The sequence below is a fragment of the Rhipicephalus sanguineus genome, chromosome 3, assembly GCF_013339695.2.
Source record: "Rhipicephalus sanguineus isolate Rsan-2018 chromosome 3, BIME_Rsan_1.4, whole genome shotgun sequence".
NCBI classification, from domain to species: domain Eukaryota; kingdom Metazoa; phylum Arthropoda; class Arachnida; order Ixodida; family Ixodidae; genus Rhipicephalus; species Rhipicephalus sanguineus.
Window position 1 is genome coordinate 152,996,932 of NC_051178.1, and position 24,166 is coordinate 153,021,097.

A 24,166-nucleotide genomic window follows, 5' to 3' on the forward strand; every position below is an offset into this window, starting at 1 on the left:
AATGCTGTGGTCATTGAAGACTAAAGGTGGGGAGCAGAACAATGATCAATTATGTACACATCAAAAAATTGAAATAGTCAAATTATGCTAGAACATACAATAGGTGATCAATACAAAAGAAAAGATGTAGAAATAAACAGTAATACAGAAGAAGCAATGTATGAGAGTGTAAGGGAGCCTATATATAGATATATAGACACACGCACACACACACGCATGTGTACACACACACATACACACACACACAAAGCACTTCAAGTAATAGAGCCGTATTCAACAATGGCAATCTGAACAGTCCAATCCTACGAGAAAGAGAAATTGAAAGGAGCAGAATAAATAGTAGCAGTACATGAAAGCATAAGCTTTATCAAAGATCATATGTTCTGGGCAAAGCATTCTCAAAGTCATCTGAGCAAATGAGATCAGACAGCAAATTATTCCTCTGACTATATGTTCAAGGAAAAAAAGGAATACTTGAAAATGTTTGTCTGAGTAGTGTATGGGAGCAGACTTTAAGCATATGACACCTGGATACGCAAAATAAGAATGACCAAGTTTCTGGAAGACTACAAGACATTGTGCGGCTTTTGTGACAAACAGTTAAAGCAGGGTACACATCATGCAAGATGTACTTGAAAACAAGTGCATATAGATCCAGTTAATGAAGTGGCTTGCACTTTAATAAGTTGACCCACTTTCTTGTTGTCACTAAGAAGTGTAGTGTGCCTAATTTCCTAATTATGGTTGAATGCCAACCTAACTGGGATTGCAAGGACTGTGCTTCTTGTGATATAACACAAGCATTACAAGCATTACAATGTACTATAGCCTAAAATAAATTATTAGAGTGCTTATTACCACTGCGGTTCAGTGGCTATGTCATTTCACTATGCAGCGTTGCTAATGGCTTTATTCACACTATAATTACGCATCCGGCTGTGGGCTAAGCTTCTGGTCTTGAAGAATGGTATTGTGGATAGTGCTGTACCACTTAGAAATTTGCCATAGTGTAACATTTTGATGCACGTTAAAAAAATCTGATCAGAATATATTCATCTTAGCCCAAGTGGTACCATATGGTGCAGAATATGATCTCTTAGGCCATAGTGGCACCTCTTTATCTGTTTATTTGACCCAAGCCTTGTCAAATAACACAATAAAGATATAGGTAGTGCGAGAGTCTTCGGAAGAATCCGTGACACAATGTGGATATGACATGTCTCCACATTGTGTTGCTTCCTCGTTCAATGCAGAGTGATAGAAGAACATGTTGTTGCTCGGCTCTTGTTGTTACTGTTTAAAAGCCGAACTGCATCTCTTGTGCTTTATCTTCCTGGCACACATGCGTGGGAAGCATATTGCGGAAGCACAAAACCTCTCTTTGTACGTGCTGTACACAATGTTATCTCAGTGACATATCTTGGCTTCTGTCCCCCAAAAGAGTGCCACTAACTGAAGGAAGTGTACTAGTGCTTGGTGACCAGTCGAACTGCGGCGACAGTTATGCACAATTTTGGCCATCAGTGCACACTGTGTTGTCATTCTGCTGTATCATGGGGAAGTGAAGTGCTTTTTTTGGCATGAAGATCATTCTCAATCCATAGGCAATGCTGCGGTGAACATGCAAAGCCAAATACGAACAAACTACACACTTGCTTGATTACTCCCAGCATCCTGTAGCATTGCTAAACTTCACTTTATTTATCTCACTTTAGGCAGTGTCAGTGAGCACATCACATCTAGTGCAGTGGCTTATAGACACTAGCTGTTCGGAACATCCATGTGCACCTCTCCAGATTTTCTCTGAAACGAGGAAGTAACACATCCTGCTTGTCTTGTTACTGCTCCATTGGCCATCTCAGGTGCTGTTATTTGACGCCAACTTTAGATTATTACCATGTACACACCACAGTAATAAGGAAAGAAAAAAGTTGCCCTTGGAAGGTTATCGAAATTGGAGCTGTCCCAGTTCAGAGGAACAAATGAATTGATGGGAATGGGTAAAATGAACATTGCACTCCATTAGTTCTCCCTTCATTAGGTCGCTATCAAACTTCCTTCGGAAATCACCCTTGAAAAGCATTGGACTCACCGCTTTGTGTTGCAGAGCTAAAAGTAAAATTTCTTGGCTCTTTTAAGGCCTCTATTGTGGCGTTCCTCACTTATGTTGGAGTTTTGAGTTGCGTATGATGCAGTTATTGGAATATCGTTACTTAGCAGGCTCCCAAAGGCACCATTTTTCACTGCTGCTCAGCTCAAGATCAAGCACTAGATTCCTGTTGGCAGTACTTTAGATGAGGACGTTTTCCAGAACTATCTTTGCACTTCAATTTATGTGTGCATAAAGCTTCGCCAGAAGGTTAGTGATCCCCATTATGGTCTATCAACACCCACTCCACTGCTTTGAGATGTATAACACGGATTTCGTTATGGAGAAAGCAGCTGGCACCTGCAGATGTGAGGCTGCCATTGCGGGACAGTGTCTAAATTTTAAAGCCAAATTCTGAGAAGTACTATTACCAAGACAGCAAGCACAAGTGCAGCGTACAGTGAACGTGTTCATTGCTGCCATGTCATATTATGCATAAAACATGATTGTTACCATAGCAACATGCATCCTTTGTCTCTGTCGCATATAACTATGGCTGCAAGTTTGCACTGCATGTGTGAAGGATGAGATTACCCTGGTTGCATGCTCCATAGTGTTCACCATTCATTAGCTTCACTTGTATGTATTGTGCCTAAGATTAGAAAAGATGTTAAGTCAACCTGAGCTAACCACCTCATTTGCTGAAATGACCTGTTCTTTGTAGCAGAGCACTAAATTGTGGGCCTGATTTTTATCAGTAATGGCCACAGCCTGATGGGCAGAATGGAAAACTACTGCTATGCTTAGCTTTAAACGCATATCTTAGAAACCAAGGAAGTGAAATTTAGCCTAAAACCCTCCAGTACTGCGTGCCTTACTGCACAACTTTGCGATATAAACCGAACTGTTAACATGAATTTGTAAGGAAGAGGATATTAACGTGATAGTCTTAAAGAGCTCGCTTCGTTTCGAAGAAATTCCGGTGTCGGTGTCGGTGTTGTCGTCAGTGTTGGTTGTGAGCGAAAAATCATCTTGTCCGTGACCGAAAAGTAGAGAAAGATGCAAATAAAATAAATAATGAAAATCATCGGGTTCGAGTGAGAATCGAACCCAGGCCGTGTGCGTGGCAAGCAGGTGTTCTACCGCAGAGCCATGCTATTCTTGAAACTGCTTCAGAAAAAAACACTATATGAATAATTGAGAAAGATGCAAATAAAATAATAAAAATTTTCAAGTTTGTGTGAGAATCGAACCCAGGCACTCTGCGTGACAAGCAGGTGTTCTACCACAGAGCCACACTATTCCTTGAAACTGCTTCGGAAAAAAACACTATATGAATGTCATGTAGTGGAAGGAGTTTCATTAACGCATGTAATATTGCGTGGCAGAAGCGTAGAATCGCACCAGGCGTCAAAACATGTGAATTATGCAATAAGTGTCTGTTTTAAAGGCCCACCCATGACAAAGCGCCCAGACATCTTAAATCATCATAATCGGCAAAAGCATCAACAAAGTGAACAGCTGCGTAGGATGTTTTTTGCCTTACGGACGCATAGTGGGCACTTACCGTATTTACTCGAATCTAGGCCGGCCCCCGATTCTAAGCCGACCCCCGAAATTCGCAAGGCCAGAAAAAAAGAAAAAACTTAAGCATTGTACTAGAATCCAAGCCGACCCCCCCACTTTCGCACATCGTTTTTTTTTTTCAAAAAAAAAACATCGGCTTAGATTCGCATAAATACGGTAACTGCACTTGCAGTAGGCATTCTAGGATACTTTGAAACAGCCAATGTTACATGCAGTTGTTCATTTCCTTATGACACGGTTGAGCCATGCATTAAGAACCAAAGCTAGGCTAGCAATTGAGAAGGCAATGCGCACGGGGCCCAGTTAAGCTATCGCGTTCTGCTCTTGAAGGCGAAGCTCAAGCGTCCTCCAAGTTTTTCATCATGCTGGATATTTCATCGGCTTAGGTGTACCCGGTAGTAAAGCTAGGTGGGTGGTATGCCTACCAACACTCTCCCGACTGATAGGCAACATATGGTTTCACTGTAACGTCTTGTGTTATCAGTGGTTCTTCAAGCTCCGAGGCAGACCTCTCGGGTGTGAAGACACTTGCGGAGCTCTCGAGTGGAGCCAGCTGGCAACCAGACATGTAACTTTACACACATTTATACATCACTGCCAGCGGGATTACTCGAAAGTAACTTTATTGACACACATTATTCATCACTGACAGCGGGATGCCGGCTCTTGACAGGCAGGGTCATGCACACGTGCAGCAGAGAGAGTCCGTGACGCGCAGCAGTGTCCATTGCGTACTAAAAGAATATGCGCAGAAGGAGTCGCACCACGGCCGCTTGCGAATAAAATGCTGATCGGTGATGACCCTGCGCCGCTTCTCCTCTTGTCGCTCTTTTCTTTTTGTGTTTAGAAATGAAAAAACTTTTTGGCAGTGGTAGATCAGGTCCTGCCACTGTCTTTCGGCTTTTTTTTTTTCTTGAGGGGATGGGGGTGCACCAGGTACCTACACAAAAGAAATGAAAACCTTTTTTATGTAGTAACTAAATGTGACGATGTGGATTTATTGGTACTGCATCTCAAACCAAGATATTCTTAGCACCAGTGTAGCACACTGACAAAAGGAAGCATACAAACACACACAGTGCTGCATGTGTTATATGTGTGCCTTATCTTGTCCACGACCCCGCCACGGTGGTCTAGTGGTTATGGCACTCGACTGCTGACCCGAAGGTCGCGGGATTGAATCCCGGCCGTGGCGGCTGCATTTTCGATGGAGGCGAAAATGTTTGAGGCCCGTGTACTTAGATTTAGGTGCACGTTAAAGAACCCCAGGTGGTCGAAATTTCTGGAGCCCTCCACTACGGCGTCTCTCATAATCATATCGTGGTTTTGGGACGTTAAACCCCATATATTAATTATTATTATCTTGTCCACGTGCTATGTTCAAGATACAACTAGCACAAAAAGTTGTCACCTGCAAATGCACACACAAATGCCAACACACAAACCGTGCTGTCAATCTTTCTGTGGTTTTATAGCAGGAACCATTTCTTCAGAACATCTATGCTCTACCAACTAACCAACCTTGCACTCTCGTACAGTAGATCTTTCTGCTTTGTAGGCCTTGTTTCAGAGCAAAAATGTTCGCCTTTCTATGGCACTGCAGCCACTGCTGTTTAGAATGTTTGAAATGTTCGCCATCCATGTAACTTTTGTGACGATTATGTATGAAAATGACTGAAGGAATGTTAGGTGCTCAAAAGTTTCCTGATCACTTTCCTCTAGTATCTCATTGATTGACCTAGCAACAATTAAAGAGTTGTTAGAAGTGTATTCACTGCAATTAATAACATGCGTTACGACACTTCAAGCATGCTCACACAGGTCAAACGTTCTTCTACAGCAAGTCTTTTTCATCGCAAATTTTTAAGGGCATGACTGTTTTGAGCATATCAGATTTTTAGCTGTAGCACCTACTGTACATACGAAAAAAATACTTATAAAATTCAGACATCTAATAAATATTCCTTGCTGACAGTGAAGCTGCATCAGCTGAATTTTATTGGAAGGTATAAGGTGCTAGTAAATGCCAGGCCATGGTAAAGTACGCCAGTGTACTGAACTTCTTGCTGCAAGCATGTCTAACCCTTCAACTCCCAAATTATATCTGAAGAAATGTTCCCGAATCACCGATTTTTTTTCTCGTGCACTATGGAATGAGCACTTTAAATAAACTCAAGAAAGGTGCTCAAAATTCAACCATTTCCTAGGGCCACCTAGATGCTGCGCGATTGGGAAACAGTGTTTAAATAAAGTTCAGTTCGTTTCACCCTTCCATATGTGGTTGGTAATGTGCAGCTGCATGCAATTTAGTCTGCGGCACAGTTGCTGCTACTTCTTAGCTATGGCCGCGGTTATCACAACACTTATCATTTTTTATGGCAGAACATAGTGGAAAGTTGGTTTATTTGAATGGCTTGCTTTCTTGTTCTTTTGTAATATTGTAGTGTAAAATACAACTAGACGCATGATCTTGCTGATATCTAAGAGTGATAAGAGTGATTGGAACATTTTGCTGGGGATGACCACAGCTAGACCAAGTTGGAGGCATGTGAAGGGAGAAGGGTGTGGACATAGTGAAAATTCTGCGAGTGACAACATATGGTTATGTTTTTTGCATGCATGGACGGATTAGCACACTCACCTGATGATGAGGATGAGGGATGTGAGTGAGATGAGCGGGGAGGAGGTGGGGCTGCATCACCGCACCGCCGAAGAAGGCCACTCCTGGATGAGGCGCGACACTTCCTCGCGGATCTCGCTGATGCGGAGCCCTGTGAGGCCCCCATTCTGCGAGCGCAGTGTCTCCAGGCAGGCCACCAGCCTCTCCTCGGGCACATCTGGCATGCGCTTGTGCAGCGTGCGTGCGAGGCGCAGGTAACCAGACTTGCGCACCGTGCCGAAGCAGTTGGTGTTGCTCACAGAGCTGCCACCTCCACCGCCATTACCACTGCCACCACCACAGAGGGTACTCGCCGGAGACAGGTTGCTGGCACAGCGCAGGTACTCGAAGTCCGCCACACTCTCCGACCGCGAGATGGGGGAGGATAGCCGCAGCCGCACCAAGTCCAGGATGCGGTCAAAGCCGTAGTCTGGTTCCTGCTGGCAGTGGCAGTTGTGGTCGAAGAAGGAAAAGCAAATGACTTGAAAGAGGAGATAGCAGATGAGAATGGACTTGTCTGCTATTAACACTGTTGAAACCTTACAAGCTCTTGAAAATGAAAAAAAGAAGGCTTCAGGTATGGTGCCTGTGGATTCCTTTCACAAATGCAGCCATTGCTAGCTCAAAGCAAGCATTATATTTGCACCTTCTGCTTACCATTTCTTCAGGCTTTCATTTGTAAAGCAGTAAGTGATGTGGAGCTAGTTGTGTATATGCTTATGAAGTAGGAACCGATGTGACAAGACCAGAGCCGACAAATTCGACAGCTTTAGTACCATGTGAACTGCGTACGAAGAATCTATGCAGTTGAAATACATATCCTAAGGAGAAGAGCATCTGCAAAGAACAGCATGTCCATTGAGAAGCAAGCTCTCATGACTAAATAAATGAGCTATTTAACAAGCTACAGCAGCTGTCTAGTTGGCCTACCATAACTGCATGCAGTGAAAATAAGAGGACATACCCATGAGAGCTGAACGCCTGCAGAAGGCGGCAGGTCTTCAACTTCTATTTTCTTGTGGCGGGTTGCCCTCTCGAGGCAGTGGGTGAAGACACGGTCTGCACGGTCCCGCTGCACGGCCAGCAGTTCAGCCCATCGCCTCCAGGGATCAGTGAGCTCACTGAGCAGCTGAACATTGCCGTTGGTCTCCCCAAATACCTCAAAGTACAGCTTCGACACTGCAGCATTGCGCCTCTCGGCAAGTTCAATGGCACTGGAAAGGTTCTCCAGTATTGTGGAGCGACAAAAGTGGAGAAGCCTCACCGCCTCTTCATGATTGTGTGCACGTACTTCCAGCTCGTGGGATGCGTCCTCAAGGTCAGAACGATGTTTGTCAAGATCTACGTACATCTGAAATGAAGAAGAAAGAAAAAAACAAGCAGCTTTGCCATGCTTGTTAAACTATTCAGGGTGCACAATATGCTAGTAGGTGCATCTGTGGCATCCAACCAGAGCTGGTGAAATGAATTGTAGTGTGCTCAACATTGTTGCATCGGCTCAGTCACTGCTTTTGCGCTTGCAGTATATTTATGCAGCTTCGCAGCATGTAGCTCCAGATATACTGCGCACAGCTTACTTGCATGCTGAAGAAGCACCAAAGCAGGACATCATTATTGTGTTATTGATGTGGACAGCAAGGATGCCATCACACAACTATTCGATTGCAGACTAACACACACGCATTGCCAATGACAAGCACTATGGTGATCATATAAAATGTAACAGGAACGGCATGTGTGCCTCAAGTATGAAATGAGGCAACATTTAGCTCCAATGATGCAATTGCTGCTATTGGATTGCTTGAACTGGGGTGCACCTTCTGGCCCTCTGCTGGATGTGGCTGACCTTTTGCCGTTTAAGTGTGCTCAAACACCTCATGAATATGCCTATGACATCCCAGGAACTGTCATTTAAGTCCGTGCAACCCGTGCAGAAATGGTAGTAATGAGATATAAACAATTTTTTTTGCCTGTTTACCAATTATTCACTTGGAAATTTGGAACGGCCCTTGTGCAGCCGAAAGATAAAGGAAAATCGGCGAGTTTGAAAGAACTAGGGGACTCGAAGGCGGTGGGGGCCCGAGCCTTATCCCAACCTAATTTTGGCCCTGCAAACGGGTCTTGTCTAAATGTTGCCATGTGGCTGAAATGCCACACCCTGTCGTCGCCCTTACAGTGCACTTTAACGACAAAACTCGAGCCTAAAAGTCTTGAGGTCCGGCTGCAATTAGTGGTCGCCGCTTACCTGCGCCTGTCCCTCGCGCGTCGCCGACGTGTCCTCGAGCAGCCTAGTCTCGCTCTTGCTCGCCCGCGCCCTGAAGTCGGCCAGCTGTCGCTTGAGCTTGCGCTTCTGGTTCTCCAGGCTGTTGAGCTTGCGCTCGAGCTGCTCGATGACGCCGATTTCTGGCACCGGAGCGGCTCGCCGCAGCACCAGGCCGATCAGGAGCGCCAGCAGGAACAGAACGATCTCGTAACTGGCCATCGTTGCGATCTCGACAAGGGAGAAAGGGGTTCGCTGTGCTAGCGCGTGGCGAAAGGGGGTACTGTCGTGTGCTGTCGCTGCAGGTAGACCGGGACCACAATCACGGCAGTCGCGGCGTTTTCTATATACTAAATACTACGACCGGGAAAACACGGACGATAATCGCGCGACGGCTCTGAGAGGGATGCCTTGGCCAGTACGTGCTAGTGAACCGCGCTTCGAAGGAACTCCGGCGGCGGGGCGCTGCTTCTTTTTCGCCTGGCAAGTAAGAGCACGGCACGCTGGCGTTCGGCCGTCGCGCGGATCAGATTGGAACCCGAGCTCGCGCCACGCGCCTGGTTCGCGCAGGTTTCGAATCGTAGTCGTCGTCTGCATCAGCTGCTTGCGCACTGTGCCGAATCGCGGCCAAATAAAATCACTACGAGGTTGAAAAAAATTCGACTGACCCAACAGTTCATTCATAGTGCGTTCGAGCATTCGCGTGTCACGCACTTTCGGTCGTGTTCAAGCCCGATCCAGATATTCTGCGATTGGTTGGTTGGTTGACCCTTAGTAACCTGGCGCAACCCACCGTGGGGCATCGGATTGGCTTGCCAATCGTGATCAAGAAACTCCATCCCGATTAGGCGCGATCGTGATCGAAAATGCACCGTGCGTGATACCGGTGTTGCGCGGTCACATCTGGTCGCTATCGGACCTGATCCGGATCTAACATTCGTGATCGTTTAGTCGGGATCAGCAGTACACTGTGTGACACCGCGGCATGAATTGAATGGGATGTGGTACGGAAAACAGCGTATAACGAAGCTCGAGTATTCGTCTCTCATTTACTGCCCGAAAAAAAAAAATAAACAAAAAATGGTACGACGCGCTTCGTCTTCGAGCGTTGAGAGTTGAGGCGCGCGATCGCGCAACTGCAGATCCAAGTTGCAAACGTCGGACAGCGCCTGCCCTCGCCACAGTGGACTGTACTCTCGCCGTTGTGCCCTCGCATATCATATGAAAACATGCGTTGATGCATTCTTACAGCTGTACGCAATCTGTTCTACGGCGTTCGGAGCCTCGCGAGCTCTACGTCTGTCGTGATCTTTTCAAGCATTCCGTTTCGGTGCTTGACCGACTGTTTTCAATTAAACGAGAGAGCGCGCTGCGCGCGTACAAGTGGCTATCAGACTTCGGTGCAGTGATCGTAATTTTCTCTTCGGACATGTCTACGTGTTCCGTCTCGGTGGCACGTCCGTGAAGGTTGGGATATTATTCAGCCGCAACGGTGCGCGAGTGCGCAGTATACAAATAGGCACGATCATTGTATGTGCACCTGTTCGTGACAGCCTTTCTTTCTTTCATTTTTTCGCACAAGCGCGCCGCGCGAAATTTCGTCGCGCTTCAAAAGTGTGCGTTTCCTGTGGTGGTTTTCATTCGTGCCCGTATTCCTTCCTTATTTATCACGCAGAACGGCTGTTGGCGGGATTCCATTGCACCAAGGCGAAAATGCTAAGTCACCTTTCCCGCAAAGCACGGTCGTCGCAATTGGAGCCGACGAGCGCCGGTGGTCGGTGCAGCTGCGCTTGATCGACGGGCCGCTTCACTTCTATTAACTTTAGGTTGGATTTGTTTTCTTTTCTCGTTCTATATTTGATTTTGGAAGTGGGCACTAAGAGGCTATACTAGAAAGTGATATCGTAATAGTGTGATTGAAAAACTTGTCATGTTGTGCGTGTGCCATACGCGCGGCACTATCTCCCCTACGGGATCGAATTTCACGACCGCGGTCGTCTTTCACAAATAAGCCATTCAAGATTAAGAAACTCGATCCCAGTCGTGCTGCTCGATCGTGATCGAAAGTACGCCGTGTGGCATCCGTGTCGATTAACGCCGGTGACTACGTCACGCAGCCTTTTTAATGCTGTGTTTCTTAAAAGAAAAAAAAGGTTTACAGGCACAAAGCAGGTTTCTTTGTAGCTTGCATGCACATGACAGCATAGCATTTATGTGAAAATATTTGGTATTGAATATATCAAATGACTATATGTACGAAGAAAGCAAATAATACGATAGTTCGAATGCATAGTCATGACTGTTTTCATGATACCCTTGGGTTCGTGTTATGTTCCTTAGCTTAGCACAAATTCTGAAGGCCACAATTAAAATGATTGTGACATCATTGTATAATGTTATTATAACTGGTGCTTTTTTTCCTGCCTTTAATGTAGTATTTGCACAGCAGCTGCAGATTCAAAACTAGCATATTAAGTTTGTCATGTTATATAGTTACTTCAAGCATGCACACGCTTTTCTTTGTTCAGCGTGATTTTATTGTTGCTTAACTGGCAAGTGTGTGCACATGACTTGATAAAGTTTTTCTGAAAGATGGTTTGTTACTTGAGATAGTGATTCACTAAATGTGTACACTTTCAATTTTAGGCAGTGTTTGCTGGTGCTGCTTGTTGAATCAGGGAAAGCAAAGCACGCGGTGAAGTGCTGCACCATCGGTGAAGCATGGGAGACGAATCAGTTACCAGTGCCGCAGTCCCCACACCACGAACTCATCTTCTGCCTCTTCGGTAAAGCCTCCACATTTGCTTCATTATGGATAAAATTTGCTTGAAAACAATGTGCAGGCTTCGTGTGCTATCAGAATAAATACATCCACGAGGAAATTGAAAATGATCCTAATTTGTTTCCAGGTTCACATGCACATGTACAGTAGACTCTCAGTAAATGTAAATCTCTTAAACGGAACTGCTGCTTAAGTGGAACAACTGCCTCTACTATATAATTGGTTTCGTACTTGGATTCTGCACCCCTGTTCATCTCTCAGTAAATGGAACTCCTGTTAAATTGAACATACCTTCCTGGTCCCTTCAGGTTCCCTTTAACGAGAGTCTACTAAATATGCATCTTCAAAATGTACATTTTGAATTACATTATGTTTATAAATCAATCACCAATAGACTGCTCACTGCACTCTCGTATGACAAGCATTCTGATGAACTTTCTTTTTGTGTTTTAATTTAATCTCAGTGAACCCTGTTTAGTGTTGGGTTGAAAGGACACTGTGACAGTAAGGAAGGATTAAAATTATAATTGTTTTAAGAACTCATTATTTGCAGTGTTGCTGGACGTCAGAAACTGCGCATGTGTAAAAGCCAGTTTGACCAATAAGTATGCATTAATTGTCCTCTTGACTAGTTGCTTTGGGACATGTCTCGCAGTCGTGGAATTGGTGGCATTCTTTACACAGCAAGCACCTATTTATTAGAAACGCTGTAGTTTGTTTCTAACAAAGGCATGAGGGAAATGCAGTCAGTTGTTCAGCAACAGTGAACACGGTGCAGTGGTGCACAGTGCACTTGAGCAGGCAAGATTATTTATACTGGAGACAAAGAAAAAAACAGTTCACACTACAAATAGAAGCACTTTAATACAGTCGAATAAGAGAACGATCATCCTGATCATTCACTAAAAATAGCTTTTTTTACTAATGACTCCTCATGCGTGGAAAGATGCTTGTAGCTGTCGGAATGATGCACATTGGAAAGTAGAACTCATTTGTCGAAGCTTTTATCACAACTTGAGTGAAGATTCCCTATGCGCTCAACAAAGGTTATGGGGTTCAGTGAAATGCATAAACAAGGCAGTGGGGTGTGGGGCCATCAATCGGGGGAAGGAAACCAAGGAACCAAGTGGGTGAGGTTATTTGCTGGCAGATAGTGTGCTTTCTTGTATAGACGTTTGATAGTGGCGATCTCGACCAATCAATGAACACAGGAGTAGCTTAGCTCTCATTTTTCCCGGTCTCTTTTCTAAATCTACAGGGTTAGGATAGCCTACAGCGTCGGCCATGTGCTCAACGACCTGTGTGCCTCCATGTGGTTCACCTACCTGCTGGTGTACCTCACGTTTGTGCGACAGCTGCGTCCAACGCTGGCTGGTGCATTACTGCTGGTCGGTCAGGTGGCAGATGCGGTGGCCACCCCATTTGTTGGCATTGAGTCCGACAGGGACGACGACTTCTGGCTGTGTCATTACGGACGCCGGAAAACATGGCATCTCATAGGTACATTCTCATTTCCTATTACTATTTCTTTACCATCTTCTCTTTTTCATTCTTATTTTCATTTTCTTGACACTAGTTCGACATTTCAGTGGGATGCTTTCTCACTACAAAAATTGTGTTCTTGATGTACTGCAAGCATCCTTCATGTATTAAAGGGCCAGTAAACAGGCTCTGACTTTTTTGACTCTTAGTCTAACCATGTCACGCGTCCGGCGTAATGCGTGACCGGCAGTATACTACGACCCATCACCGATCCTTTGCAAACTGCCCACTACTTCGTCTTTGCAAACATCCCACTACGATCCATCACCGATCCATTACTCCACCGACCATAAAGCCGTTATAATGAAGGGGGAACGGAAGCCACCTTTGCAAACTGCCCACTACTTCGTCTTTGCAAACTTGCCAATACGACCCATCACCGATCCATCACTTCACCGACCATAAAACCGTTATAATGAAGGGGGAACGGATGCCACGTCTAGCTATCACTTACAATTAATAAAATTTCTTGTATAAATATATACAGTGTTTGTCATGTCTTTGATAATGTACTGGGCTATCGCTTTGATTACTGCTGGGCGAAACCACTGACGATTTCACGGTGTAACCATGATTGCTTCAGGAGCTTCGCCCAAGCTCTTCATCATTCACCCGTGGATATGCTGTGAATTTTTTTTTTTTACACCTCCCAAACAAGCTCGCTGATTCGTGCAGAAGGCCGTGGCGATCACATTCTGCGAATATCGCAGCGCTGCACGCCGCGCAGACGCTCCATTTCGACAAAGAATTCTTGCGCCCCTCTCCAGTGCCTGACCAATCCTCCTCGTATGCGCAGCGACGTAATCTTGCCCATGGGCAATTTTAAGTATCGCAGGCTTCGTCGACTGGTCCTCTGCACTACGAAACGGCCGCTGGGCCCTGCGGTGATGTCGTTTTGGCCGCGCATTTACCGTGCTTCTTCACCGCGCCGCTAGGGTGACCCTATAGCGCCGCTCTGACATGAGCGACATGCGGAGGAAGCCTCGCTTGGTCGTTGGCTGTGTGCCCATGACGTGATCACTGACGTCGTGTTATGTCACCAACGTGGGCATAGTCACAACAGCAGGCTACGCCTACCCCTCCTGGCTGCCGAGAAGGGTAGGAAGGCCGAGCGAGAAACCGAAACCAGTCGAAGCGGGTTGTTTCTATACCCTCTAACTTCCTTATTACTGCACTTATTAGTAAAATTCTTGTGGCAGCATGTTCACACCATGCAAGTGCGCAGTTATAGCTTTGTGACATATTCTGGACTGTGGGGTTGATTACTGGGCCTTTAAGATAAACAATACTGGTGCAAGTTTGTCTCACTACTAAAAATTAATACTATGGCCAGTCGTCAGACGCTTTCTGACAGAGAATGGTTTAAGATGGTAAACTGCAGAGCACAAATTAGGTACAGGACATAGAACACACATAGCACAGGAGAAGCATTACGTTTAGGATGGTGTGGAATGAAGATGGAATGTAGAGTCTATACAATCATCTATCATACATTCCTGTAACACTAACTAGCAGGACCACGAAATGTGTTGCACTGTTTCATTTCGTGTTCAAAGGTGTAGCTGTGTATTGCCGATTGACATCACTTACCAGTTATTACAGCTGCACAGTTTTGGAAGCTGACAGTTGCTATACTCTGCCATCTCTTTGAATTGCAGGCACGCTGTGCGTAGTGGGGAGTTTCCCGTTTCTGTTCTCCAAGCCCTTGGGCAGCCATCCAAGCAGCCAGGAGGCAGAGTTTGTCTACTATGCGGCCTTCATCATCATCTTCCAGTTCGGGTGGGCGTCCACCCAAATTTCTCACCTGTCTCTTATCCCGGACATCACGCCCATCCCCCATGAGAGGGTCGAGCTCAATGCCATGCGGTGAGGACACCTGTATTGCATCCTGTGCAATGATGAGACTTCTTGACTAATTTATGTTTCCCTCTTGTTTTTTCTCTCCTGAAGCAATGACAGAAATAAACACTTGTGAGATGATTTGGTTAATGTACCCATAAAACGATGCATTCTTTCCCCAGTTGCGATACCAACTTTTCAATGTATTTAAAGCTAGCACACTTCTTTCGTGTATGCTCACTGTATGTTTCCTTTGTATCATTGTTATTTATGTTGCTTTAGTTTCTTTTGTGGCCATATACCTCGTCGTGCATGTATGTATACAAGGAGTGAGACGTTGGTACTGTAATAAACCTCAGTATAAAAAACTACCTCCAATCCCACGAAATGACGTGGATATTCGGTTATAAAGGTGACTTACAGGGAGGTGGAGGAGGAGAAATAAACGGAAAGACAGAGAGGTTAGCCACTTCTTGGACTGGCTGGCTACTCTATGCTATGGAAAGGGGATAACGGGAATAAAAGGTAAAAGAAGGGAACTTTGCACAGTACTCATGTCATGTATGAGGTGCCTTACAAGACTTCTGTGAAATCAGTGCATAGCTTTGACTGAAATTTCTGGATCTTTCTCAAATATTTCGGAGTAGGGCATTTGTGTGATGGGGCAAAACAAAAAATATGACCACTGTGAACAAAGGTGCTGTAATTAAGGTTTTTGCTTCACCTTTATGCGATTTTATGGTGAACCTCCTTTGTTTTAAATGACATGCAATGGGTTTTGATGCTGAGTGTTTGTAGGACTGGGTGTAGAGTAGCATTTTGGTTTGGTGAGCAAAGCAGTTGGCTTTGCGCCGCTATAGACAATACTCAGGGCATTGTTGGCTATAGCTGCGGTGGCAGAATGGGCCTGATATCTTTGCTTGCACTGACTACCACGGAGCATTGATCCCCTTGGTTTGTGCTTTCCACGTGCCATACAGCCGCTGTGACGAGGACTTTGGCGGTATGGCAACTAACTGTCGGTGTGGTCGCTGGCTTGGAGGCTCAACAGAACTGTTTCTTTATGTCAAAAATTATTTTTTGTATTACCTTACTATTCGGACGTCTAATGTTACTCTTCTGTGTAAGAAAAAAGAATCAGTCAGTGAGTGTAATTTGCATAAAAATGTCGAAGTTCAATGTAACTAGGTTTCTGTAGGGTGAAATCAATTGCCACTTTTACTGGCTTCGTTACATCAAGTTATAACTGTAGGTATGTGGTTTATTTTCTTCTACTTGTAAAATGGGTGTGGTAGTGTACCAGTTTTACGTATCAGTTTTACCCGAATGCAATGCTAGTTCAGCTTCCTGAATCAGTTGGAAACCTGTGACATTCTGATGATTGCGAAATACAAGGACACTCATAAACATTAAATGACTTCAGCAATCAAAATTTGTTTACAGCCCTCCACTGCCATGGAGCTCCTAGCCCCTCCCTGTTACATTGAAATTAGAGCTGTGCGAATAGCAAAATTTTGGGTGCGAAGCGAATTCGAATATTGAAGTGTGAGTGCGAATCGAATCGAATATGTTTCGAATATTTCTTGAATATTTCTAGAATATTTTTCGAATACTTCGAAGTGAAATTGCAGAAAGAAAAGTTGGAGAGGATTCCTAAGCATATTTTTATGAGATAGCAACATGAAAGTGTTTCTTTTCGCTAGGTTGAAGCGCAATGTAGAGGCCAAATTGTATTTATGTACATGATTTGGTGCAACCAAAGTGTTGCCGACAACACTTTACACGTGACAGGCAAAGATGCCATTTCCTCAGCCTCTCCTCCTCCTTCAACTTCTGTGGAAGCCCAATTGATGTAGCGGACAAGGGTGTGCTCCCTTCATGTTCGGAGTTCCAAATCTGCCTCGTAGACATCAATATACTATAATAACATCTGAAATTTTGGATGCTAAAAAGCTTCGGCGTCCGATTTTTCAGACCTCCTGCCCAAATTTCAGGTCCAAAACAGCATTAATTGCGCCCCCACCTCTTCCACATCTTTCATCTCCATGTTGAAACCAGCGTTTTCTTTAGTTAATACATTTGGCGACCGTAGCAGAGCTTGAAAGGCAGCTTTGCCGCAATGCGGGGGTGTGATGAGGTGAAGCATATTGAAAATTTGAAGGGGGCACTTTCAGTCAGACGTTGACAGTATCTGTTTTTGGGAAGTTCGAATAGTTCGAATAGTAAAATTGCAGTGCGAATCGAATCGAATAGCAAACACTATTAGAAAAATATTCGAAATTTCGAATATTCGCACACCCCTAATTGAAATATTATGCCCAGTCACTCAATTACGTTCACTGTGTGGGTTTGTGGCAGGATGGTTTTCTGCTGTATCAGTTTGTCACATGTTCACTTCAACTATATTCTGACCAATACTATCACTGTTCTGTTTCTTGGTTCACAGCTATGCTTGTACTGTGGCAAGCAACATAATTGTGTACACGGTTACCTGGGCAGCACTGGGCATATCAGGTGCAGACCACGAAGCACAGGTGGGGCCTCCCGATGGCCATGTCTTCAGAGACATCGTCCTCATTGTGGTCAGTACTTGCTTCTTTATTTCAGGCGTACGTTCATTTTAGCCTTGCTTTACAGTATTACGGCTGCACTATTTAAGAGTTGCAACAACTTGTTGATTTGGGGGAGTTGGTTCATGCTCTGTATAACTTGAAGCAGTGTGAGAAGGAGAATGACAGGAATAGAGAAGGAATCCAAACAGGATGAGCACTGAATGCAATTCATTCATTGCTCCCGGCTCTTTTTCTGTGAACCTTTCTTGCACTAGTATCCCAGCAATACCAACAGCACCAAGTAGCTTAACTTTCTTTCGTAGTTGCATACAGTAATTATGTGCAAGGCTGACTTCCTGTGTAGTAATCAAAAGACAGCACAACCTCGCTGATACATATTCTAGGGGATTGTTAAAAAAGAAAAAAACTTGCATGCCATGAAATACAAAAGCCAAGAAATGAGAAAAATTGAAAAACGAGTTGTGAAAATGCACACAATTTTATTTCATTGCTTACACTGGAAATGTCTATACAGTCTTGGCTTGTGATATTTTTTTATTGTACTGTCATCACAAGGTGTTTTTCAAGCACCTGCAGGGCTGTGTGGCTCTCCCCATCATTGCTTGAGCGCACATGTCTTCTACTGCCTGCTTCTATGGCCAATGAGGATGTGGGCCTTGGCACGTCGGGTGGTATTCTCAAGTGACCACTCGTGACAATACTTTCACTTTTGTGAGATTATTGCTAGATATGTCGGCATCTCTGAGCGATAACGTTCTTGGCCAGCTGCTTTAGCATGATTGACATAGTGCCAAATCTGTGTGGCCCGTAGGTGGTCGAACACCTCACAGATGTGAAAATATTTCTTAAAGAGGTTGTCTGAGAATACGGCCCTGGCTCTACCTCCTCCTAAACTTTATCATCGTGTTGATGCACGTATCAGCCCACGATCTTGTCAACGGCTAGAACCACGAAGGTGAGAACGGCGTCATCGACAGGAGTGTAATCATTCTATGCTATTTACAGCGGACTCTCAGGAAATGGAAATCTGTTAAACGGAACTACTGCCTAAATGGAACAGCTGCTTCTAATATGATTGGCTTCGTACTTGTATTCTGCACCCCTGTTCCTCTCTCAGTAAACGGAACTCCTGTTAAACGGAACACATTTTCCTGGTCCCTTCAGGTTTCATTTAACGAAAGTCTACTGTAGTTTGCGCCAACAGTTGTAGGTATGAAGGAACTAAGTACATGCTGCGCAACCACTTCAATGATTCACAAGAAGCACAAAAGCTGCGTGAGAATACAGCAGAAGGCGTGGACATCTCAGACAGTAACGATGATGATTAGTCCACATCAGTCTATGTCAATGGAAGCAACAGAAGCCGATCTCAGAGGCCCTACTTTTGCTAACTGTGCGTACCAAAACGAATTTCAGGGCCAAAACACATCACAATTGCCATCTTTAGATAGCAAATGTAAATATTGAAATGTTTTTGCTGGTGAAAACCAGAAACATGTCATGCGTGATGTTCACATTGCATTGTGTGGCTAATCGCATGATTAAGGCCGCCCAAGCTGTGTGAAAAATCTACATGGCCACTCAAGGCAGATCATAGCACCAGTTCACAATGTATTGTACGGAAACAGTTCTACAGTCCCCATGCATTGGGTCCTATGGGAGCTATGCCAGGGCTGGTCGAAAACAATGTAGCAATTGGGAAAGCATAACACCACGTTATGCAAAAGCAATTCTTCTCCTTACGAATCAGTCGTCATAAAGAAGACATTGCTGGTATGAACATATTAAGCATGGCATCCCACTGGATAGAGTGGAAAACATACAGGTATGTCGGTGACTTGGCAAGATTGGAACATAGAAAGTAACCGGTGTGTCAGTATGAACATTGTGTTTAGCCAACGTCTCAGTATGTTGAACAAAACAGCAGTAGCAGATTTGCTAGTTTGATTCAAAAATGGTGTTGGAATTGGAACTGAGACTAGTCCTTCTTAGGTTTTTATCTGTGCAAACTTCAGAAGAGCTATCTTCTTAGCGTGAATATTTGTGGCCACGTTATTTGTGACATTCTAGAATTGAAGAAAATGTTGTCTCTGAGTGCAGGTTGCCATTGGGGCCTTCTTCTCCTTCATCTTCCATATGGTGGTACGCGATCCATCACGAGGTGGTCGCCGGGAAAGCCGCTCTCGTCATACGGACGAGTACATCCGGTCACTGGTGCTTGATCGTTCCCACCACTTTGTGTGGAAAGACTGGTTCAAGGAGAAAGGCTTTTACCTGGTACGTGCATGTTTGGAATTTGTGTAAACCGCATTTAGCATCAGCACGCCTGTATAGAAGCCGCTGTAAGTGTGCTTAATGCCTTTGGTGATGCTGTGAAGCAGAGATACTTCCTAAACTTTAACACACGCTGATCTTTATAACCTCACAAAATGTGCTTCTCAGATAGCTGCTGCTGGAAACATGAATTGTGGTCTCGTGCATCAAGGGCCTGTAGTGGCAGCAGTTTAAGTTTCGGCAGACTAAAGTAGAATCACAGTGATACGTACCAGACTTATACGAATTGCGGCCTGATACAAATTCGTAAAATTCCCTGGCCGAATTTCATTGTGTCCAGAGGGCCAAAATTCGGATGATCCGAATGTTTTTCAGCGTTTTGATGATAGGTGATACGAACTTCGGTACCGAAACCGTCGAGCGACGGCCGACAGATGCATGCTTCGGAAGCTCCTGAAGTCCGTGCACGGCGAGGGCATACACAGCCAGAACTGCAGTTATTGTTTCCAACAGCTGTGGGCGAAGTCACAATCGCTATCGACGAGATCATGTATGGCGACAACGAAACTTTGAAAGTACACACACATCCAACGCTTACCAAATTTCAGGTGATACGAATATTTTCGCTCACCCGTGAGATTTTTATCACTAAGATTTTACTGTAGTTGCATTTCTGTGCTACATCTATGGGCAAACTGTGAGTTCAGATATAGAACACAGCACAAGAGGTGGACATGGTATGGTGTCTGTAGCTTTCGAGCACAAATACATGTAGAGTAGAGGAGGCATGTCCTGTGTAGCCCTTAATGTCTGAAACAGAAACTTTGAAGTATTGCACTTATGGTGACTGATCCTTTGCACACTGTCTTTCACGTAATATTGATAGACCAGATATTCAGGATGTTTGTAACATTGCAGTCTAATGTACATGTTGATTACCTGTTTTTTTTTCCTTAGGCATTTTATGTTTTAGCTTCGACAGATTGGATAAGTAATGTACTTTGAAAAATAATAACTAGATAGATGACAAAAAGATAGAATGAACTGCATACTAAAGAACCAACCTGAGGCTCTGAGTTTTATCACGAGAAAATGTCACAAAGCCAGGAATGTATATGCACACTTTATATTTGGCGAGTGGGCTTTGGCTAATGCACAGCTGTCGTTCCAGGTGGCCCTTCTGTACATGTTCACTCGCCTCTACGTCAACCTGAACCAGGTCTACATGTCCATCTACATTCAGGACACACTTTTGCTACGAAGGGTGAGTGTAAAATATCAGTGCTTGATCGTGTTCAATATGAGTGGTAATAAAGTGCCATGGTCAACAGGGCCCGAACACTACACCAAGGTACAAAAAAAATAAATGTAAGAATTCTACTATGTTCCAGTGGCTTGTGTTTATGAAACCACTGATGAGGATTCATGATATGAAGGGACCAGGTGTAGAAGGCTTAAGGGGAGATGCGGGTCGAAGACACTTTTTTTTTTAATATTCATCCTAGAGCAATGAAACTTGGGGTGTTTGTAGAGATTTTTACGCTGATTTCAAATATATAATTAGTAGGGGTGTGCGAATATTCGAAATTTCGAATATTTTTCGAATAGTGTTTGCTATTCGATTCGATTTGCACTGGAATTTTACTATTCGAACTATTCGAACTTCCCAGAAACAAATACAGTCAATGTCCAATTGAAAGTGACCCCTTTAGATTTTTAATATGCTTCACCTCATCACACTCCGGTATTGAGGCAAAGCTGCCTTTCAAGCTCCGTTACGGTCGAACTTTGCCAAGAGACAGTCTGTCTGATTGGAAGTGGTCCCGGGATTTTCAGTATGCTTGACCTCACCACACCCCGGCATTGCGGCAAAGCTGCCTTTCAAGCTCCGTTACGGTTGAACTTCGCCAAGAGACAGTCAACGTCCAATTGGGAGTGGTCCCTAGATTTTCAATATGCTTCACCTCATTACACCCCGGTATTGCGGCAAAGGTGCCTTTCAAGCTCTGCTACGGTCGCTCAAGAAAACGCTGGTTCCAACATGGAAATGAAAGATGTGGCAGAGGTGGGGGCTCAATTAATGCTGTTTTGGACATGAAATTTGGGCAGGAAGTCCGAAAAATTGGAAGCCGAAGCTTTTTACCATCCAAAATTTCAGATGTTATTATATATCGACGTCTACGAGGCTGATTAGGAACTCCATCAAAGATGTCATTGAATGCGACGAAATTTGTACACAAGAAAGAACAATCCTCCTTGTAGTGGCCACTGCCATTAAAATGCGCCAGCACCATAGGTTTGGCCCTCACGGCTCTTTCGAGCTGACTCCTCGACAAGAGATTTTTTCTTCAGCACACGCCGACGAGCCCTTGCTTCTCCTGTTAGTTTTGAGACATTTTTTTCTGGGAGGCACTCACATATTCGAATGCCGCGGCAAACTCGTCGGACGCATCGGCGTCACTGCCACTACGCCTTGCGGCAGCAGACGATCTTTTCGTGGTTTGAGTGTTCGGCTTTGATTTGCGCGGGCACGCTCGAAATTTGTGCGCCGCGTGAAACTTCACAGGCTGGTGACCGCGCTTCCCACGGCTTTCTTCATCCATAACGGATAAGCACTCGAGAAAAGCGTTGTTCAGCTGCGCTGCTCGACGAGACACGGATCCTGCAAGTAGGCTTCACAGCACACACAGGCGCACAGCGGCCAATGGCGGCTCCCGATCCGTACCACGTGATTTAAAGCCAGTCGCGGCGCTCGAAAAAGGCGGCAAAAACGTGCTTCTCCTTATTATTTCTTGCGCTGCAGCAGCGCGGGAAACCGTCGTTATTTGAAGAGTGAGGCTCGGCTCTTCGCCTCATACGGTCGACAATGGCGAGCGGCGGCGCATTATCAGCGGCAAGGTGCTCGAAGATGACACACTTTCGGCCTTTTGACAGCCACCTTGTGCTCTTTACAGTAGACTCTCAGTAAACGGAAATCTGTTAAACGGAACTGCTGCTTAAATGGAACAACTGAATCTGATGTGATTGGTTTCGTACATGAATTCTGCACCCCTGTTCATCTCTCAGTAAACGGAACTCCTGTTAAATGGAACACATTTTCCTGGTCCCTTTAGGTTCCGTTTAACGAGAGTCTACTGTATATGCAATTTTAAAGCATTTCCAGTTGAGTCTCGACATAGATATTTTTTTTTTTTCAGAACAGTAGAGGTACTAATCTTAACAAAACAGGTGAAAACAAAAAGTCGATAATTTTTTAGAAAACTCGCGTTTTTCGACCCGCATCTCCCCTTAAGACAACCAGAGAATTTAAAAGGAAAACGTAGCTTGAATGTGTTGTCAGTTTTGTTTATTTTGTCTCTGTATTTTCAAAGCTTAATAGGTTATATCTTGTCTCATAGGCACCAGTTTTATCATAGCCAGCGCCTCATTCAGAATAATGTACTGTATTTACTCGATTCTACCGCGCCCTCGATTGTAACGCGCACCCATTTTCCGCGACCGAAAACAAAAAAAAGTAATACATCGATTGTAACACGCACCCATATTTCGTGAGAGAAAAGAACAAAAAAAGTCTGTAGGAGTCAAACTTTGCACATACAGAAGAACAAGTATTTGGGTTTTAAAGAACTAAATTTTCAAAAAAGTAAAACACAAAGTCAAAAAGCGAGCCTTGCCGCTAAAACAGTCACCACTACGGCGGCGATACGAGTCACATAACGGATCAGTCCTCGTTGCTGTCGGACAACTCCTTGTCGCTGTCAACGCTCTTTGATTTCGGGAAACCGTCCCTGCTTTGGTCCACTGAAACCTTTTCGTGAAGCTTTGCTGTAAAAAATCTTCTGCTTCTGTTTGCGCCAGTCTCGCACGCACGTTTCGGGAACTCCGAACGACCGCTATGCGGCCCGATTTCCGTCCGTCTCTGCACATGTAATAACTATTCTTTTAAATGCGGCATCGTGGTGCACTCGTCCAGTATTTGGAGTCTGCACTTCCATGCCGTCGATGCGAACGCAGAACGGGATGACAATCTCCTCAGCACACGTATGGCAGAAATGGCCAAGGCGCGTAGGAGGCAGCCATTTTGAAATGCCGATGGCAATATGATAACCGAGTTTCTTTCTTTTTTTCGGTACTCGATTCTAACGCGCATGCGATTTTTGGACTCGTTTTACCGGAAAAAAGGTGCGCGTTAGATTCGAGCAAATACGGTACTCCTTTAGCAGTGTTGATGCTGCCGCTGTGAATATGTTATGTACTCCTTTGATGTAACATATCTTATTTATGAATGGCAAATTGTGGTCCGCTGCAAATGATTGTTTAATGAGGCTGTACTTCAACATGAAAAGAACTGAAGCTTGGCCATTTGGTCAGATTTATCTCATTTTTTTATAGAACTCATTGCTCATTCCAGTGTTCTGTCGATGCATTTTTATGAGAGTGTGGTACCTTTTTAGTGAGGGCCTGTAACTAGAAGCTCGAATGTTGCCAGGATCACTGGTAAAGCTGCATAAGAGACCCAATTGACAGCTAACTTATCCATTGTCACGAAACAAACAATATG

The 24,166-nt window shown here is 44.5% G+C and overlaps 2 protein-coding genes across 3 annotated transcripts in view; one reads left to right on the forward strand and one right to left on the reverse strand.

The window, feature by feature from the left end:
• LOC119387476 (major facilitator superfamily domain-containing protein 12) overlaps nt 1-24,166 on the forward strand; it is a 41,263-nt gene that overhangs the window by 3,966 nt on the left and 13,131 nt on the right. The window contains exons 3-9 of the mRNA XM_037654870.2: nt 10,271-10,421; nt 11,242-11,381; nt 12,636-12,877; nt 14,578-14,785; nt 17,205-17,340; nt 19,432-19,608; nt 20,777-20,869. Coding sequence (XP_037510798.1) covers nt 11,317-11,381; nt 12,636-12,877; nt 14,578-14,785; nt 17,205-17,340; nt 19,432-19,608; nt 20,777-20,869 — 921 coding nt within the window. The 5' untranslated portion in view covers nt 10,271-10,421; nt 11,242-11,316. The remainder of the gene's footprint in view (nt 1-10,270; nt 10,422-11,241; nt 11,382-12,635; nt 12,878-14,577; nt 14,786-17,204; nt 17,341-19,431; nt 19,609-20,776; nt 20,870-24,166) is intronic.
• On the reverse strand, nt 6,316-9,833 carry LOC119387477 (uncharacterized). 2 transcript variants are annotated; one of them, XM_037654876.2, is made up of 3 exons: nt 8,581-9,825; nt 7,300-7,686; nt 6,316-6,775 (listed from the first exon to the last, which is right to left on the reverse strand). In XM_037654876.2, exons 1-3 carry the CDS (start codon nt 8,815-8,817, stop codon nt 6,374-6,376), a joined length of 1,026 nt encoding a protein of 341 aa, XP_037510804.1. In that variant the 5' UTR covers nt 8,818-9,825; the 3' UTR covers nt 6,316-6,373. The 2 variants fall into 2 exon arrangements, with proteins under 2 accessions (XP_037510804.1, XP_037510805.1); XM_037654877.2 differs by having other exon boundaries at nt 6,336-6,772; nt 8,581-9,833.